Genomic DNA, 19,223 nt, shown 5'->3' on the forward strand with positions numbered 1-19,223 from the left:
CGGGGTTTCACCATGTTAGCCAGCATGGTCTCAATCTCCTGACCTCATGATCCGCCCACCTCGGCCTCCCAAAGTGCTGGGATTACAGGCGTGAGCCACTGCGCCCGGCTGATATATTTCATATAATATAAAATTAATCATTTAAAACGTATACTTGGGTGGTTTTTGTTTTTTGGAGGGTTTTGTTTTGAGAGACAGGGTCATGCTCTATCACTCAGGCTGGAGCCCAGTGGCACAATCACAGCTCACTGTAACCTCGAATTCCTAGGCTCAAGTGATCTTCCCACCTCAGCCTCCAAAGTAGCTGGGACTACAGACACACACCACCATACTCAGGTAATTAAATTTTTTTCTTTTTTTTTTTAGAAACAGGGTCTTGCTGTGTTGCCCAGGCTGGTCTTGACTTCCTGGCCTCAAGCAATCTTCCCACCTGGGTCTCCCAAAGTGTTGGGATTACAGGCATGAGCCACTGCACTCAGCCTTTGAATGGTTTTTAGTATATTCACTATGTTGTACAACCATAACCACTATCTACTTCCAGAACAGTCCCATCACCCCAAAAAGAAACTCTGTCCCTACTTGCAGTTAGTCTCAATTCATCCCTTCTTTCATTCCTTCTCAACCACTAATCTACTTTGTCTCTATGAATTTGCTTATTGTGGACATTTCATGTAAGCAGAATCACACAATTTGTCATCTTTGTGACTGGATTTTCACTTAGCATAATGTTTTCAAGGTTCATGTTGTAGCATGTGATAGTTATTTCATTATTTTTATTTATTTATTTTGTAGAGACTGGGTCTATGTTGCCCAGGCCGGTCTTGAACTCCTGGCCTTAAGCAATCCTCCCATTGTGACCTCCTAAAGCAATAGGATTACGCTTGAGAGCTACTGCACCTGGCTTCTGCATTCCTTTTTATGGCTGGATAAGATTTCATTGTATGGATATGCCACATTTTATTTATCATTTCATCCGCTGATGGACATTTGGGTTGCTTCCACTTTTTGGCAACTATGAATAAATAATGCCACTTGTTAATGTGTGTACAAGTTAATGTATGAACATATGTTTTCAATTCTCTTGGGTCTATACCCAGGAGTAGAATTGCTGAGTCATTCTATGTTTAGTTTTTTTGAGGAACTGCAAAACTTTTGTGCAGTAACTGCATCATTTTACATTTCCATCAGCAATGAAGGCTCTAGTTTCTCTACTTCCTTACCAAAACTTGTTACTGTCTTAAAAAAAAAAATAGTATGACCATCCTAGAGGATGTAAAGTGTTATCTCTCCCTGTGGTTTTGATTTGTAATTCCCTACAGACTATGATGTTGAAGATCTTGTCATGTGCTTCTAAGTCATTTGTACATCTTCTCTGGAGAAATGTCTATTCTATTCAAATGCTTTGCCCATTTTTAAATTGCACTGTCTTATCTTTGTTGAGTTGAAAGGGTTCTTTGTATATTCGGGATATAAACAATATATATAAAATATGTATACTTATCAGAGATATAATTTGCAAATATTTTCCCCCATTCTGTGAGTTGTCTTCATTCTACAGTGTCCTTTGATGCATGAAAGTTTTTAACGAAGTCCAGTTTATCTACGTTTTTCTTTCACTGCTTGTGTTTTTGTTTTATATCTTCAAAAATCACCATTTAATCCAAGGTCATACAGACTTTCACCTATGTTTCCTTCTAAGAACTTAACAGGTTTAGGTCTTTGATCCATTCTGAGTTAATTTTCGTATGTGATGTGAGGCAGGGATCCAAATTCATTTTTTTACATGTAGATATCCAGTTGCCCCAGCAACATTTGTTGAAAAGATTATTCTTTCCCCAGTTAATGATCTTGGCACCCTGGTCAAAATCAACTGACCATAAATGTATGGGTTTATTTCTGGACTCTAAATTGTATTCCATTGGTTTACATGACTCTCCTCATGCCAGTGACATGCCATCTGGATTACTGTAGTTTTGCAGTAAGTTTTGAAATCAGGAAGTATGAGTCCTACAATTTTGTTCTCTTTTTTTCAAGATTGTTGTGGCAAATATGGCTCTACAATTCCATACAAATTATAAGATCAGGTTGTCTATTTTCGGGAAAAAGGAAGTTGAACTGTGACAGGGATTGCATTAAATTTGTAGATAAATCTGGGTAGCATTGCCATCTTAACAATATTAAGTCTTCCAAGCCATGAACACAGGACGTCTTTCAATTTATTTAGCTCTCTACTTTCCTTCAACATGTTTTCTGTTTTTTAGTGTACAAACCTTACACTTCTTTGGTTAACTTTATTCATAAGTATTTTATTCTTTCTGATGTTATTATAAATAGATTTTTTTCTATTTCATTTTCAGATTATCCATAGCTAGCATATAGGAATGCAACTGATTATTAGATAATAATCTTGTATCTTGCAACTTTGCTGAATTCATTTATTAGTTCCAATTTTGTTTTTGGTAAATTCTGTAGGATTTTTCTACATATAAGATCATGTCATCTGTAAATATAGTTTTATTTCTTTCTGATATAAATGTCTTTTCTTTTTCCTGCCTAACTGCCCCACCTAGAACCGCCAATAGAGTGTTGAATAGGAGTGGCGAGAGCATCTTTGTCTTGTTTTGATCTTAAGGGGGAAAGCTTTCAGTCTTCAACCATTAAATATGATGTTAGCTGTGAATTTTTCTGTTAGTTGGATTTTGTTTGTTGAACTGAATTTTGACAGTGCCAACTCATAAGGTTGCTCTGAGAATCTAATAAGAAAAGATCTGTGAAGGTGTTTTCAAAACTGTAAAATATCATTTAATTTCAAGATTGTCTTATTCAGTAACTTGGTACTCTTACTCTAAAAAGTTTCAGAGTAATGTTAAATGAATCAAAATGTTTCTGAAGCTTTTTTAATTCCTGACATCCTGACAAAGCTTTTGCACTTATGTTGTTTTGAAAGGGGAAGAAAAAGGGAAAACTCTTTGGAGAAGGAATCAGAACAAGGATCCAAGGCCTAGAGCCTCTCCCCTGTCCCAACAAGCGAATGCCAGCCCAGTACGACTCAGGATGTTCACGAAAGCAGAAAGGAGAAATGCAAAAACGGGCAAGCAGCAGCATGGTACGGAGGAATGAACACGGGATTTAATGGAAAAAGATAGCTGAGATTCCAGTTGTTCAGAAACAACTGAAAAAAACAGTAAGGCTGGGTGCGGTGGCTCAAAACTATAATCTCAACACTTTGGGAGGCCAAGGAGGGAGAATCATTTGAGGCCAGGAGTTCAAGACCAGCCTGGGCAACATAGTGAGACCCAAACTCTACAAAAAAGAAAGAAAAGAAAAGAAAAAAAAGAAAAGAAAAGAAAATTAGCCTGGCTTGGTGGCACAAACCAGTAATCCCAGTTATTAAGGGGGCTAAGGTGAGAGGTTCGAGCCCAGGAGGTCAAGGCTACAGTGAGCCCTGATCATGCTACTGCACTCCAGACTGGGTGACAAAGTGATACCTATCTCAAAAAAAAAAAAAAAAAGAAAAAGAAAAAAGAAACAGTGAGACACCCGAGATTATTAGAAGGTCTACTAAACTGCACATCTTCAATGCTGCATGATGTATTGACTTACATCCATAAGGCCACACTATACTTACCTAAATTGTTGATGCTACTTTTAGTCACTATAACACAGCATGCTAATAATTTATGATGTGTCCTTAATATTGAGAGGTTTCTCATTTAACAAATTCAGCTTGCTAATAAATATAAACACAGTATTTACATATTATTTAGAAATAACTGAGTAGAAATCATATTTACAAATAACTGAGTCAAAAATCAGCTGTTAGAAAGCAAAAAGAAATTACTAGCCTACTTCTGTTCCATAGAACAAATATTTGATAAATATTTATAATGTCCCAGGCACTGTGCTAGGTGCAGGAGATGCTCAAATTAACAACAAAGCAGTTACCACTTTTTATATTTTTTTGAACACTGAAGAGGAATAAAATATGTATAAAATATAGGTAACACATAAAACACCATAAACCTGCTACCCAGTTTAAGAAAAAGAACATTATTTAAATCAAGTTTTTATTGAAGAAAAACATATATACAGAAAAGTGCATACATTGTATGTGTTTGGCTCAATGAATTTCTACAAAGTGAACACACCCAGGGTAACCAACAGTTAGGTGAAGAGGACATTACCAGCATCCCATACTGCCCGCTCCTAGTCATTATCCTTCTACTCAACCGCAGATACCCACTAGCTTAATTTCTGTCATCAGAGATAGAAATCATGAATAGAAATATATTTACTCCTCCCACCCCCAGGAGTGTAAGTGCTGGGTCACGGCATCCTGCCTACTCTCAGTTTTAGGGAATTCTTTTAGTTTTCCAAAGAGGTTGTGCTCATGCATTTTCATCAGCTCCAGCTGCTGCACATCCTCATCATCACTTAGAATTGCCATGACAGGCCAGGCGCGGAGGCTTACACCTGTAATCCCAGCACTTTGGGAGGCCGACGCAGGTGGATCGCTTGAGATCAGGAGTTCGAGACCAGCCTGGCCAACATGGCAAAACCCCATCTCTACTAAAATACAAAAATTAGCTGGGCGTGGTGGCAGGTGCCCATAATTCTACCTATTCGGGAGGCTGAGGCAGGAGAATCACTTGAACTCAGAAGGCAGAGGTTGCAGTGAGCCAGGATCGCACCACTACACTCCAGCCTGGGCAACAGAGCAAGACTCCATCTCAAAAAAACAAAACAAAACAAAATCAAACCCAGAATTGTCATGACAATGTGTTCTTAATTTAACTTTCTGGTGGGTGTGTAATAACATTTCCCTGAGGTTTTAACTTGTGTTTATCTGATGACTAATGAGGTTGAGCATTTAACATATGTTACAGGTAAGTTCTTTGTGAAATGCCTGTTTGAATCCTTTGTTCATTTTTCCATTGGCTTTCTGTCCATTCTTTTTATTCTTGATTTGTAGTTCTTTATATATTCCAGGTACAAGTCCTAGTCAAATACATGTATTTCTTTTTTCTTTTTTGAGACAGAATCTTGCTCTGTCGCCCAGGCTGGAGTGCAGTGGAGCGATCTCGGCTCACTGCAAGCTCCGCCTCCCAGGTTCACGCCATTCTCCTGCCTCAACCTCCTGAGTAGCTGGGACTACAGGCGCCTGACCCCACGCCTGGCTAATTTTTTGTATTTTTAGTAGAGACAGGGTTTCACCGTGTTAGCCAGGATGGTCTGGATCTCCTAACCTCATGATCTGCCTGCCTCAGCCTCCCAAAGTGCTGGGATTATAGGCGTGAGCCACTGCGCCCGGCTGTCAAATATATGTATTTCAAATACCTTCTCCCATTCTCTTCTTTCTCCTCAGTGGCGTCTACTATGGAGTGAGATGTGCACTCCCCACTGCCCCCACCAAAATTTATTAGTTGAGGCGCTTCCCCCACCCCAACTATTTTGGAGATAGGGACTTTAGGAGGTAATTGAGGTTAAATTAGGTCACAAGCGAAGGGCCCTAATCTGACAGGACTGTGGCTTTATAAGAAAAGGAAGAGAGATGGTGAGATCTTGCTGTCTATCTGCCGCACAGACACATGGCAAGAAGCCTGTGTGCAAGCCACAAAGACAGTGGTCACCAAAACACAGTCATACTGGCACCCTGGTCTCAAACTTCCAGTTTCCGGAACTGTGAGAAAATACATTTCTCTTGTTTAAGCCACCAAGTCTACAGCATTGTGTTATGGCAGCCTGAGCAGACTAAGACGGTGTCTTTTGATGAAATCCAATTAATCAATTTTTTTCCTTTGTATCTAGCGCTTTTTGTATTCTGTTTAAGAAATCTTGGCCGGGTGTGATGGCTCAAGCCTGTAATCCCAGCACTTTGGGAGGCCGAGACGGGCGGATCACGAGGTCAGGAGATCGAGACCATCCTGGCTAACCCGGTGAAACCCCGTCTCTACTAAAAAATACCAAAAAACTAGCCGGGCGAGGTAACGGGCGCCTGTAGTCCCAGCTACTTGGGAGGCTGAAGCAGGAGAATGGCGTAAACCCGGGAGGCGGAGCTTGCAGTGAGCTAAGATCCGGCCACTGCACTTCAGCCTGGGCGACAGAGCGAGACTCCGTCTCAAAAAAAAAAGAAATCTTTACCTGTCTCCAATGTTTCTGCCTTTTCTTGTCATTAATTTCCACCTTGCCTACATTATGATCAGATATTATAAAGATATCAGCACCTTGGATGTGGTGTTCAATACTCCTCAATTATTAACATTGTTAATTATATTAAGTCTTCTAAATTAATGCAGTGCAAAAGTACTTTCTATGCTGTCCAATACAGCGGCCATATAGCAGCCATTGTCACATGTCACTAGTAAGCACTTTAAAAGTGGCTATTGCAACTGAGAAACTGAATTTTTAATTTAATTTTCAGCTGTAACCATTTTGTCTTTTTAATTTTTCAATTACTGACAGAGTTTTGAAACTCCTCACCATGGTAGATTTGTCTATTTCATCTTACAATTATGTCATTTTGTTCTTTGTACATTGAGGCAATTATTAGGTTCACACAAGTTTGGAATTGTTTTTACCTTTATGGATAAATAAACCTTTTCTCATTGTCGAGGGACCTATCTCTAGCTATCTCTTGTTTGAAAGATCATATTGTCTCATGCTAATATAGCTAGTTTACCTCCCTTTTGGTTAGAATTTGCCTGATAGACTTTTTCCATCCTTTTGCTTTCTATCTTTCTACATTCATATGTATTAGCTCTCTCTCTCTTGAAAATTATAGCTAGATTTTATGTTGTTTCAGTAAGGTTTTTTTGCTTGTTTTTATTTATTTACTTTTTGAGACGGAATCTCACTCTGTTGCCCAGGCTGGAGTACAGTGGCATGATCTTGGCTTACTGCAACCTCCGCATCCTGGGTTCAAGTGATTCTCCTGCCTCAGCTTCCCAAGTAGCTGGCATTACAGGTGAGCACCACAACACCCAGTTAATTTTTGTATTCTTAGCAGAGGCAGGGTTTCACCATGTTGGCCAGGCTGGTCTCGAACTCCTGATCTCAAGTGATCCACCTGTCTCAGGCTCTCAAAGTGCTGGGTTTACAGGCATGAGCCACTGCACCCAGCCTGCTTGTTTTTAAATAATCCAATCTGACATTCTTTGTCTGAATGATGTATTTAGTCCACCATATATTTGATTTGATTTTTACATTTTATTTTTGCTTCCTCTTTATCTGACCTTTTCTATGTTTTTCACTTCTTCCTTGCCTTTTAAAAATTGTTTTTCCGCTATAAATTATTCCTAATATTTATATTATTTTAGTAGTTACTCTGAAAATACTAATACACACACTTATCAAAATCTAAAGTTAATTGAATAACTTTACCTTTCTCTTCAACAGTATAAAGATCATAAAACACTTTAACCAGTCTTTTGATTTAGATGCCATTGTTATAAAATATTTAGTTTTTCTTTTTTTTGAGATGGAATTTCGCTCTTGTTGCCCAGGCTGGAGTGCAAAGGCGTGATCTCAGCTCACCGCAACCTCTGCTTCCCGGGTTCAAGCGATTCTCCTGCCTGAGACTCCCAAGTAGCTGGGATCACAGGCATGTGCCACCATGCCTGGCTAATTTTTTTCTTATTTTATTTTTAGTAGACACGGCGTTTCTCCATGTTGGTCAGGCTGATCTCAAACTCATGACCTCAGGTGATCCGCCCGCCTCGGCCTCCCAAAGAGCTGGGATTACAGGCATGAGCCACCATACCCAGCCTATTTAGTTCTATTTTTAAAATCTCCACATACATCATTTTATAAAGCCAAGCCAACATTTATTTCAATATATCCACAAATTTATCATTATCTTTACTCTTCAATCCTTCTTAAATCTCAGACTTTACATCAGTGGTCACTTTTTTTTTTTTTAGCCTTCAGGAAATTGATCCGAATTTCCACTAGTAGGGAAGGTTTGACGGTTACAACGTTCAGTATTTGTCTGTTTTAAAGTGTCTAATTTTGCCCCCATTCTTCACAAGATATACAATTCTTGGTTGACAATTATTTTCTCTAAGCATATGGAAAATATTATTCCCTGTCTTATGGCTTTCACTATTATAGACAGGAAATTAGCTGACAGCCCAAATACCTGAAGGTAATATCTTTTTTCTCTGACAGCTTTTAAGACCTCTCTATGGTATTATGCAGTTTCTTTAAAAAATGTTTAGGTGTGAATTTCTCTTCTTTTTATCCTTTCTAGGATATTTTAGCTTCCTAAATTTATAGGTTGTTTTTCATCAGTTCTCTGTCATTATCTCTTCAAATACTGCCTTTGCTTCATTCTTTTCCATGCCCCTGCTCCCCTGGCCCTGGAATTCTGACTAGACTGAACCTCCTTACTCTACCTTCCGTATTCTCTTAACTCTTTTATTACTTTTCATTTTCTTGCCTCTATACTGCAATTTTTTCAGATCCACTTTACTAAATCTTTCTTTAGCTATGTCTAATCTGTTATTAAATTTGTACACTGGTCATTTTTGTATACTTGCTCCTTATTCCTATTTAAATTTTTTTTTCTGTAAGCATATTAAATACATGTATTTATAATCTGTGTCTGCTAATTGCAATATGTGAAGTCTTTGCAGGTTCTGATTCTGCTCTTCATTGTTTCTGCTTGCTCTCATTCATTGCATCTTATTTCTTTCTGCATTTTGTGAATGTGAGATCGTATTTCTTACAGCTTTATGTTTAGGAATTTTCTAAATCCTAAGATCAAGATGGGTTCTCCCAAGAAGCTTTGTATTTGCTGCTTTTTAGACATTCTTAGGCATTTTAAGGCATCGTCACTCTTGTACCACTTTTATATTTAATTACTGGCTTAAGATTTTCATACCATCCAGGTAATATAAAATCAGGATTCAAACCTGCATGAAGGTCAGCTTGTGGGTAAAACTTCTCAGGGAATTTCTGTACCCTTCCCATCACCACAAAAGTTTGAGGCAGGAAATTTTCCTTTCTGATCCTTAGACAAGGTAAGTTTATTACTAGTTCTCATTTATTATGATGTATAGCCCCTTGGGGTACCATCTTTACCGGTAGAGGTAGGACGTTCTACCAGAAAACTACCAACTTTTATATTCTGTTCTCTGGGCTTCTTGAGGCACAAGCACAAGTTAACTAGGTTTTCCAAGTAAAGCCATTTGCAAATAATGTCCTCAAGGCAAAAGTACTTGGCTTATATTTCTGGGTTTTCACCTTCACATAGTTTTTGGCCTGATTATTCCTTCCTTTTCAGCCAGCTATCTCCATGCATGTAAGGTTTTTACTTAAAAAATATTTTATCTGCCAGGCACAGCTGCTCACACCTGTAATCCCAGCACTTTGGGAGGCCCAGGTGGAAGAACTGCTCGAGCCCAGGAGTTAGACCAGTCTGGGCAACATGGCAAGACCCCATCTCCACAAAAAATAAAAAAATTTGCTGGACATGGTGGTGTGCACCCGTGGCCCCAGCTACTCGGGAGACTGAGGTGGGAGGATTGCTTGAGTCCAACAGGTTGAGGTTGCAGTCAGCCATGTTCACACTACTGCGCTCTGGTCTGTGTGACAGAGCAAGACCCTGTCCCCCCTCCAAAAAAAATTTATCTAGAATTTTAAATTGTTTATTTGGGAAGGTCAGTCAGGGTACCTAATTAACCATACTGCAGGAAAATAGCTATGCTTTCTTAAAAGTTTGAAAATTGGATATAGATGAAGGTATTAATGGGAAGAAGACGATAACCTTGAAACCTATCAATAACAAGGTTGAGTATACATTTGGAAAGAAATCTGGAAAAAATACCTTCAACAATTTATAAGGAACTAAATTGGAGAGCTCAAAATACTCAGTGAATGCTTCTCAACTTTAACATACATCAGAATCACCTGGGGAATTTATTGATAGAGAATGCTAAGCCCTACCCCAGGGTTTCTAAATTAGTCAACCTGAAGTGGGAACTGAGAAATTGCTTTTCTAACAAGTTCTCAGATAATGCTAATTTGCTGGTCTGCAGAACCCACCATCACAATCACTGTACTAACAGAAATAAACTTCATGAAACAGGCACACTGACAGGTTCATTTCACTACCTTCTACAAAAGAAGAGAAGAAACGTGTGGAAATGAGATTTCAATAACACTCTTGGTCCATCTCATCATTTAACTTATACTTAAGTTAATTTGGTGATTGATAAGTAGATTTATCGAAAGATTTGTGAAAAAGGACTGCAGTGCAGCAGCTGTTTAAAGCTAGATCTATAATACTAATTATTTAAATAACACAATAAACAACATTATTTAGAGTATTCAATAGCTTGGCAGAGAATATCAAAATTCAAACTACAGACATTGTCAGAAGTGACAATTTACTAAGATGTTCAGAAACAAATGTCTTGTTCAATCATTCGGGAATCATAATATCCCCATACCAGGCTCTATTCTCAGCAATGGGAACTGTCTGCTATCATCCCACAATATTGTATCAATATTATTCTCTAGGAGAAAAATAGGCAGGATAATTAAATTTAAAAATTTGACACAGAGGTTCATTGGAAGACTCAGAATTAGTGATAATTGCTAGTTTCATTGCTTGTCAAACCAACTACAAAAATGTTTATCAGCACACAACACTGAAAACACTTTACAACTTTTTAAAAAACCCACCAATGCAGCCCTAAAAGTCTTTATTATGTGGTGATTTTAAAAAAAAATGAATCTTGCATTTCAAAAATGACTAACTTATTTCTTACCTGAAATTAATAATTTTCCCATTTCTTCCTCCACCAAAGATCTATATGGCTAGTGCAAATCTATCAGCACTTTAGTAGTTCTTTCTGAATTTAGCAAAAGACCAAAATACCCTGCATTACTCATAAACAGCTGATGCTAATTCATTTGGTTTCAAATCTACAAGGCACAAGTTGTGAGAAATTAACACTTTCAGCTTAAAGTCAAAGAAAAGGAGATCAGGTTCCTAAAGTTATTGAGCTGAATTTTATTGAAGTGCTCTTTGTGGCTGCCCTAATAAAATATAAGAGGAAAAATGTAGGTCAAAAATCAATACTGGTAGGTTAAAAGTGTCTTTAAACAAACAAACAAACAAACAGTCTCGCTCTGTTGCCCAGGCTGGAGTGCAGTGGCATGATTTCAACTCACTGCAACCTCCACCTCTTGGGTTCAAGCTGATTCTCGTGCCTCAGCCTCCTGAGTAGCTGAGACTACAGGCATGTGCCACCGTGCCCACTAATTTTTGTATTTTTAGTGGAGATGGGGTTTTGCTATGTTGTCCAGGCTGGCCTTGAACTCCTGGCTTCAAGTGATCCACCCGCCTCAGTCTCCCAAAGTGCTGGGATTACAGGCGTGTGCCACCGCGCCTGGTTGTAATGTTCTATTTTTTAAAAGATAAATATCTGAAGCAGGTATCATAATATGTTAACATTTCTTAAACCTCAGTGGTAATCACATGGATATACATTATTCACTGTACTTTTTGTCATGATTGAAATCTCTTAAAAGTGTGTATGAATTATACTCATACAAAAATACTTAGGGCTTCCAGAAATGGTTACATCTACACAAGAAATATTTCGTTTTCACTATAAAAAAAAAGTTGGAAATTAGAAGTTTAAATCACTAGGAAACTGAAGTCAGTAGGTAGCTCTCAGAGCAATATTAAGGGTATCAGTACTAAAATATGAAAGAGTATCTCACTGAGCCATTTTCACTTAAAATACTACAGTCAGAGGACAGATGCTTTAAAAAGCATTACAGCAAGTTCTTAGTGTACTGCCCAATGCAGGTATTTGCAAGGGTTCACTCTTCCGCCACTTCCAGAATTTTCAATGGTTAATATACTTTACCTTATACTTCTGCACCTTAACTTAAATACTTGAAAAAAGAATCATCCTATACATAAATTTCTCTGGGTTTATCTAATGCTGCTTTAAAGAACTGCTTTGTTTCCTAAAATTCATTGCATTTGAAGATACTTTTGAAAATATCCACTAAAGCGATATACAAAACCAGTAACTACTGCATATAAGACTGCAGAAAGCTGATATACTTTGGAGAGTCAAACTTTCATTTAGGAAATGGATTACCAAACACTTTATAGTATTTGTTTTGATTTGTGGTACTGCACATGAGCTATCCCCAATTTACAGCCTGAGTTCCAAAGTTTCATCTGAAAGTTTATTTGGTAACTATGTCATTCACCCACAAAATGTTACAAATGACTAGGTTTCTAAACAAAGGCTACAAAAGCTTCTGATATTGATACTGATACTGAATATTCTGGCCTGCCCTAGTCAAAACACTGGATTCAATAAATTTTACCTCTAACATCTTTCCATACCCCTTTCAACTCCTAAGAAAGTTCTCTCTCGTTGGTTCCTATTTCACATTATCTTACTCCCATCTCTACAAAACAGATTACCTCGACTGGGTTTAAGGACTTATGAAGAAAGAGATCCACTGGTTTTATTTGCATTAAAGTATGTATATTTTCAGAAAGGGACTGCTGAATCTCCAGTAAGTGAGATTTCTGGCAATTTTAAAAGATAAGCATACAAAACAGTTCAGGCACTGTGGAAAACTTTTCTCTTTTTCTTTTCCAGTAGTGGGAAGGTAGTGGTATCTTCTGATGACCTATAAATGTACACTGAGTAACATCACACATTTTATTCTTCAGCCAGTTTCCCAGATATACTATATACGGTGCTTCATCGGTCAGAGAAAGGAGAGAGCAAGACATACAAGTTACTAGTGCTATCAATAGCAACAGTGATATAACAAAAAAAAACCTCAATTACATAGTGAATATAAATCCCACTTACAAGATGATGTCAGAATACCAAAATTAACCAAATCAAAAGTGCAAGAATTCAAAATAAACTGTCCCCCACAAAAAGGAAATATAAAATCCATTAAGAGTATCCCAACAGCCGGGCACAGTGCCTCACGCCTGTAATCCCAGCACTGTGGGAGGTCGAGGCAGGCAAATCACTTGAGGTCAGAAGTTCGAGACCAGCCTGGCCAACATAGCGAAACCCCGTCTCTACTAAAAATAAAAAAATTAGCCGGGTGTGGTAGCGCTGGCCTGTAATCTCAGCTACTAGGGACGCTAAGGCAGGAGAATTGCTTGAACCCAGTGGGTGGAGGTTGCAGCGAGCCGAGATATCACGCCACTGCACTACAGCCTGGGCAACAGAGCAAGACTCCGTCTCAAAAAAATTTTAAAAAAAGAGTATTGCAACAACAACAACAACAACAAAAATCTGATAAAATTCAACACCCCTTCATGATTAAAAAAACTCTCAACAAATTAGGCATAGAAGGAATACATCTCAAAATAATAAAGTCTATATATAACAAACCCAGAGCTAATGCATACTGAATGAGGAAAGGTGAAATCTTTCTTCTAAAAGCTGGAATGAGGCAGGGATGCCCATTTTCACCACTCCTATTCACCACAGTACTGGAAATCCTAGCCAGAACAATCAGACAAGAGAAAGAAATGAAAGGCATTCAAACTGGACAAGAGCAAGTCAAATTGTGTCTTTGCTGATTATATATCTGTAGGTTTAGAAAACCTTTAAATCAGTAGCATTTCTATACACCAATAATGATCTAGCCAAGAAAGAAATTAAGAAGGCAATCCCATTTACAATAACTACCAAAAACCTAGGAATACATTTAACTAAGGAAGTGAAAGATCTCTACAAGGAAAACTACAAAACACTAATGAAAGAAAATAAAAAAAATCCTATGCTTGTGGAAAGAATTAATATCATTAAAATGACCATATTGCCAAAGCAATCTACAGATTCAATGAAATCCCTATCAAAATACCAATGTCATTCATATGGGACCAAAAAAATCACTTGAACCTGGGAGGCAGAGGTTGCAGTGAGCCAAGATCACGCCACTGCACTCCAGCCTTGGGCGATGGAGCGAGACTCCATCTCAAAAAAAAAAAAAAAAAAAAAAAAAAATTCCAGTGATAGGAGGAATAAATTCAATGTTTGAAAGCTGAGTAGATGACTATACTTAATATATTGGACTCATGTACCCTGACTTGATCACTACACATTATACACATGTAAAAAATTTTTCATGTACTCCATAAATATGCACAAATAAAAGTATTGCAACAAGGTGAACTATATTTGCTAAACATCACTCAGTAATTACTAGAAAATAAAGGCTATCAGAAGAAATGATAGACAATCAGATGGGCCAAAGTTGTTCAGATTTTCCAAAAGGTAGAAGATAGTTTCTGAACATTATTATGTCCAAAAAGTTCTAGGTGAGGTAAACTTAGTCTTCATTACATTCTTGCAACTAAGTTGGTGAACTAGGTAACAGTACCAGGCTGATCTGAGTTCAAATCCTGACCCTGCTTCTTGCTGGCTATGTGAACTTGGCAAGTTACTAAATCTCTCTCTCTCTTTCTCTCTGCAAAAAACAAAGATAATACTACCTACTTTGCAGGGTTGTTTTGTTGGGATTAAATGAGATATATCTGTACTTAAGCAACAGTACCCAAGTGTATTAATGGGTATCAGTCTAGAGACAGGTCACTGGCAGCATATGCTCAAGGGTTATTTCTGACCCTGTCTTATTCTATCCTTTACCAATAACTCAAATGTAGAAACAGAAGTCACGATTATTAAACCTACAGAGCTAACCAAACTGAAAGAGACAGCTATTATGTTTCCTAACACGAGAAAAACTAAGAATCCAGATTACCTCAACAAATAGCAGACAGGCAATGACCTAAAAAAATGAATTGTAAAAGGATAAGGTCTTGAATTAGGTTCAGTAAAACGGCTCCAAACCTAGAATGGAGCTAGGGAGCTGATTTTAAAAGAACATGAGTTTTCATTAAGTACAAGCTCAGTTATGAGCCAAGAACGTGATTTACTGTAGAAAAAACGCTAATACAATTTTATCTGGCATGAATAATGGTAGTGTCCATCTCAAGAGAATAATAGCTCAAGTACATTCTTCTCTGATCACTGTGTTCCACTCTGGGCACATTTTAGAAGAAAGGTTGACAAAACAGTAACATTAGGTTACTTCCAGAGGAAGGTAGTCTAAATGATTAAGCGTTTGGAATATGAAATATGCTAGGAATTGGGGGATGTTTAACTTGTAAAATAGAAAATCTGAGGAGATATGTAACCTGTATTCAAGTAAACGAATAGCTCGAGTAGCTATTACATGGAAAATTGTGTTTACACCTTCCATATAGCTTTAAACAGCAGAAATAGTAACTACGTGTAAAAGTTACATGGAACTCCAGATAACAAAGACGTAACATAGCTGTATGACATTACGGGCAAGCTTTAGGGTAATACACCATCTATCACCAGAGTGTTCAGAGATTGATTCATTTTCAACAAAAATGTATTGAGTACCTAAGTCCCAGAAGGTACACAAAGTGCAGTTGCTAATGACTAAATAACTTATATGTTCTCTGCTTTTCACTGAGGTGAAGTGGTAGAAGCAAATAATAACATACACTCAAAGTAACAAAAAAAAAAAAAAAATCTCTAAGGAGAGGAATACAGTTCTTCAAGGGTATATAACAAAGGATCCTTACTTACAATGTGGGGTCAGAATAGGCCTTCCTTGAGTAGCTAAATGATGTCTGAGTAGGAGGTAAATGGTCGTGGCAAAGAACGTTACAAAGAAAGGAAACACCACTTGCAAAGACCTTGCGGTAAAAGAAACTACAGGCTGAAGGAATTGAAAGGCTCATTTACCATATAACCTGAGGACAGAGAGTTAAGAAAGAGAGAGAGTGGAAAGAAGCAGGAGCAGAACCACAAAGAGTCTTGAAGGCCTCATTAAGGATTTGGTTTTCTCTAAAAAGTAATGGGATGCTGCTGAGGAGGGGTTTAAGTAGTAATGGGCATGGGAAGGAACAATCAATGTCAGTGTCCAGAATGAACCGGAGGTGGGCCATACGCTCTAAGAAGACTACTTGGGAGGCCGGGCACGGTGGCTCAGGCCTGTAATCCCAGCACTCTGGGAGGCCGAGGCAGGTGGATCACCTGAGGTCAGGAGTTTGAGACCAGTCTGGCCAACATGGTAAAACCCCATCTCTACTAAAAACACAAAAATTAGCCGGGTGTCATGGCGGGCACCTGTAATCCCAGTTACTCAGGAGGCTGAGGTAGGAAAATGGCTTGAACCTGGGAGACGGAAGTTGCAGTGAGCCGAGATCGCGCCATTGCACTCCACGCTGGGTGACAAGAGCGAAACTCCGTCCCAAAAATAAAACCAAAAAAACAACAAAACAAAACAAAACAAAAAAAAAAAAACTACTTGGAAGCTTCCTGCAGTAGTCCAGACCAGAAATGGTGGTAGTCTGGGAAAACGAGGTAAAAATGAAGATGGGGAAAGGTGAACAGACAGGAGATTTTTGGGTTAAAATGACAGAACCCATGTGACCAATCCAGCTAGTCCAGTGGGTGATTTGGATCTAGTTTAAAGCAATCATTCTCCCAAACCAGAGTCTTTAGACCCTAATTAAACACCTTTATGGGGGGCAGGAGCAGAACTGACAAATTTTACCAAATTTTACCTTTGTATAGGGCAGAGGACATGGATAGGGCAGAGGAGAGATATCAAGGGTTACCCACCCTCTCCCTCCCCCAGATTCCCAGCCTATATAACTGGGTGGATGACGGTATCATTCAGTGAGATATTCCTATCTCACTGAATAGGTACAGACAGTCCCTGACTTACAATGGTTTCACTTAACATTTTTCAACTTTACAATAGTGCAAAGGTGAGAGGCATTCAACAGAAACTGTACTTTGAGGACCTACACAACCATTCTGTTTTTCACTATCAGCACAGCAATAAATGACATGAGGTATTCAACATTTTATAATATAGGTTTATGTTAGATGATTTTGCCCTACTGTAGGCTAATGTAAGTGTTCTGGGGATGTGTAAGGAAGGTAGGCTAGGCTAAGCTATGATATTCGGTAGATGGGGTGTATTAAATGCATTTTCAACTTCTGATACTTTCAGCTTACAATGGGTTTATCAGAAGGTAACTCCATCGTTAAGTTGAGGAGCATCTACACAAGTTAGGTGGGCTAAGATCCTAGGTTCGGAATTGAAAAAGCTGAGTTTCAGGGGCCTTGATTTTAATAAGCTGTTGGACGTATTAACCTGAAACTTAAAGGGCAAGTCTGGACTGGGGGTAAAATATTGAGAATCACTGCCATATAGACAGTTGTAGCTATGGGCTTAGAAGAGATTGCCTGAGCAGAAATACCAGCAATGAATAACAAAGTAGAGGAGAGTGAGTCCGCAAAAGAGAGGTCTGAGTCAAACCAGGAGCTAGGCATCCAAGAACACATGTAAAGAGTGCTTTCCATCGAGGAGGCCATGGTCAACAACGTCAAAAGCTGCTGAGACATCAAATAAGGATTGAAAAGTTCAATTAAGTTGAGGGACAGGTTTCAGTGGGATGATGGGACAGAAATCAGACTGCAGTAGGTTGAGAGGTGAGTAGGTGGTAAGCAAATGGAAGACAATAAATATAGACAACTCTATCAAATTTCCTGCTGTAAAGTGGGAAGGGAAAAGGTGACAGCTGTGGGGGTGGGGGAAGGGTTTGTTTTAAGATAAAGAAGCTTGATTAAGAAGGAGCAGATGAATATACAGATAGGGTCTGAAGTATTGGTAGAAGGACTAGCCTTAAAAGGAGAGACCACGGGGAAAAGGAAGAGAAAGAAGCCAAACTAAATGACCTTTAAGATCCCTTCTGACTCTAGAATCTCATGACCTACAAGTCCCTTTAGATAGGGCTTTTGCATATATGCATAAATCTATGCAAACTTATTCAAAAATTCTGGTACAAAGAGATCAGTCAAGCACATCTTTCGCCCCCAGTGACGCAGTTAATGTCCTCAGGTTTATAACCAGTGTAATCTCTGGGCAGGACTCATCCCTTTAGAGCTTTTAGCTCAAGGCAGACTGCAATACAGCACTCAAGCAGCTCTATCTCTCCTCGCCAAATCCATCCTACCCAGCAACCCTAAAGCCTAAAGGAGGAAGTAAATTTAAAACCCTGAAACTACAGCATATCCTGCTGCATTGAAAGCGACTGTCATCCATAAAAACAAAACATGACAGCCCAAATCCATCCTCACTCCAAGCTAAAGCAAATTCCCGCCTGACCTGACAGTTGACAGGTCCCCCAGATGGCAGGGCTCTAACACTAAAAGTCATTGGCACCCCCTCCTCTTTCCCAACGACCTTTAATTTGTGAAGAGCCAGACATGGGTTCCTGATGATCCTTCCTACACCGCTCGCCCCGAATGCAGTAGACGTGCTCCCGGCACTTACTCCGGCGCCCCCTAATAAGCCCTCGCAAGGGGGTGCGGAAAGACCCCCAGAGCCAGTCAGAAGGGGCTTCGGCGACCGCGACCCTGCGGCTATGTGGAGGACAAGGGAAACAAGCCCCAAGGAATGGGAGAGGACGACCTGAGGCGCAGCAGACGCGGGTAACGAGGGGGTCATCTCCCCTCGAGGGGGGTGGAGTTGTTGAGGAGGGCTAATCCTCTGCCACCGCTCCCCTGCTACCCTCGAGTCCCGCTCTGGCCTCGCGCCCCATTGCTCGGATTCACTCCCACTCCCCTGGGGCCTCCTGGACCCCGGAGTGCCCGCGAGCCCGGCGCCCCTGCCTCGAGCCTGGGCTCCCAGACCGGCACTCACCCGGCCCGCCATCTTCGCCGACACGTCCGGCTAGGCGGCTGCAGCTCTGCGTTCGGCAAAGCCCGCCCCCGCCGTGCGCGCGCCCCCGCCGCCCGCCCTCGCGCAGGCGTGCAGCCGCGGTGAGGACGCGCGCGTCCCCGGAGTCCTCGCTCCACAGGGCGCGCGCGCGGGGCGGGCAGAGCGGCGGCGCCATTTTGGCTGGAGCTGCTAGGCGGTGGCAGGTGACCCTGTTTCCAGCGTGCGCGTCCGTCCGCGGCTCGCTGGAGGGCTGTTCCTGCGAGTCTCGTGTCCCCTGGCCGTTCGCGCCGGAATTTGTCGCAAGGGCTTTAATGCTTCGGATCACTTATCCCTTTGCCAGCAGTTGTTCGCCCTCGAATGTCCATTTTGCTCTGTGCTTCCAGACTCTCTGTTTTTTGTTTTTTTTTTTTTAGACGGAGTCTCGCTGTGTCGCCCAGGCT

General features: G+C 39.9%; 1 protein-coding gene across 4 annotated transcripts in view; it reads right to left on the reverse strand.

Moving 5' to 3' along the window:
• Positions 1 to 18,819, reverse strand: part of NSF (N-ethylmaleimide sensitive factor, vesicle fusing ATPase) — a 162,016-nt gene extending 143,197 nt beyond the window's left edge. For all 4 annotated transcript variants that reach the window (XM_074019987.1, XM_005584555.3, XM_065531750.2 and 1 more), the window contains exon 1: positions 18,766 to 18,819. Coding sequence is in view for 2 of the 4 variants with exons in the window: in XM_005584555.3 (XP_005584612.1) it covers positions 18,766 to 18,777 (12 nt within the window). In the remaining 2 variants the exon portion in view is untranslated. The remainder of the gene's footprint in view (positions 1 to 18,765) is intronic.
• Positions 18,820 to 19,223: the final 404 nt, after the last annotated feature.

Source organism: Macaca fascicularis, chromosome 16 (assembly GCF_037993035.2).
Source record: "Macaca fascicularis isolate 582-1 chromosome 16, T2T-MFA8v1.1".
Lineage (NCBI taxonomy): Eukaryota > Metazoa > Chordata > Mammalia > Primates > Cercopithecidae > Macaca > Macaca fascicularis.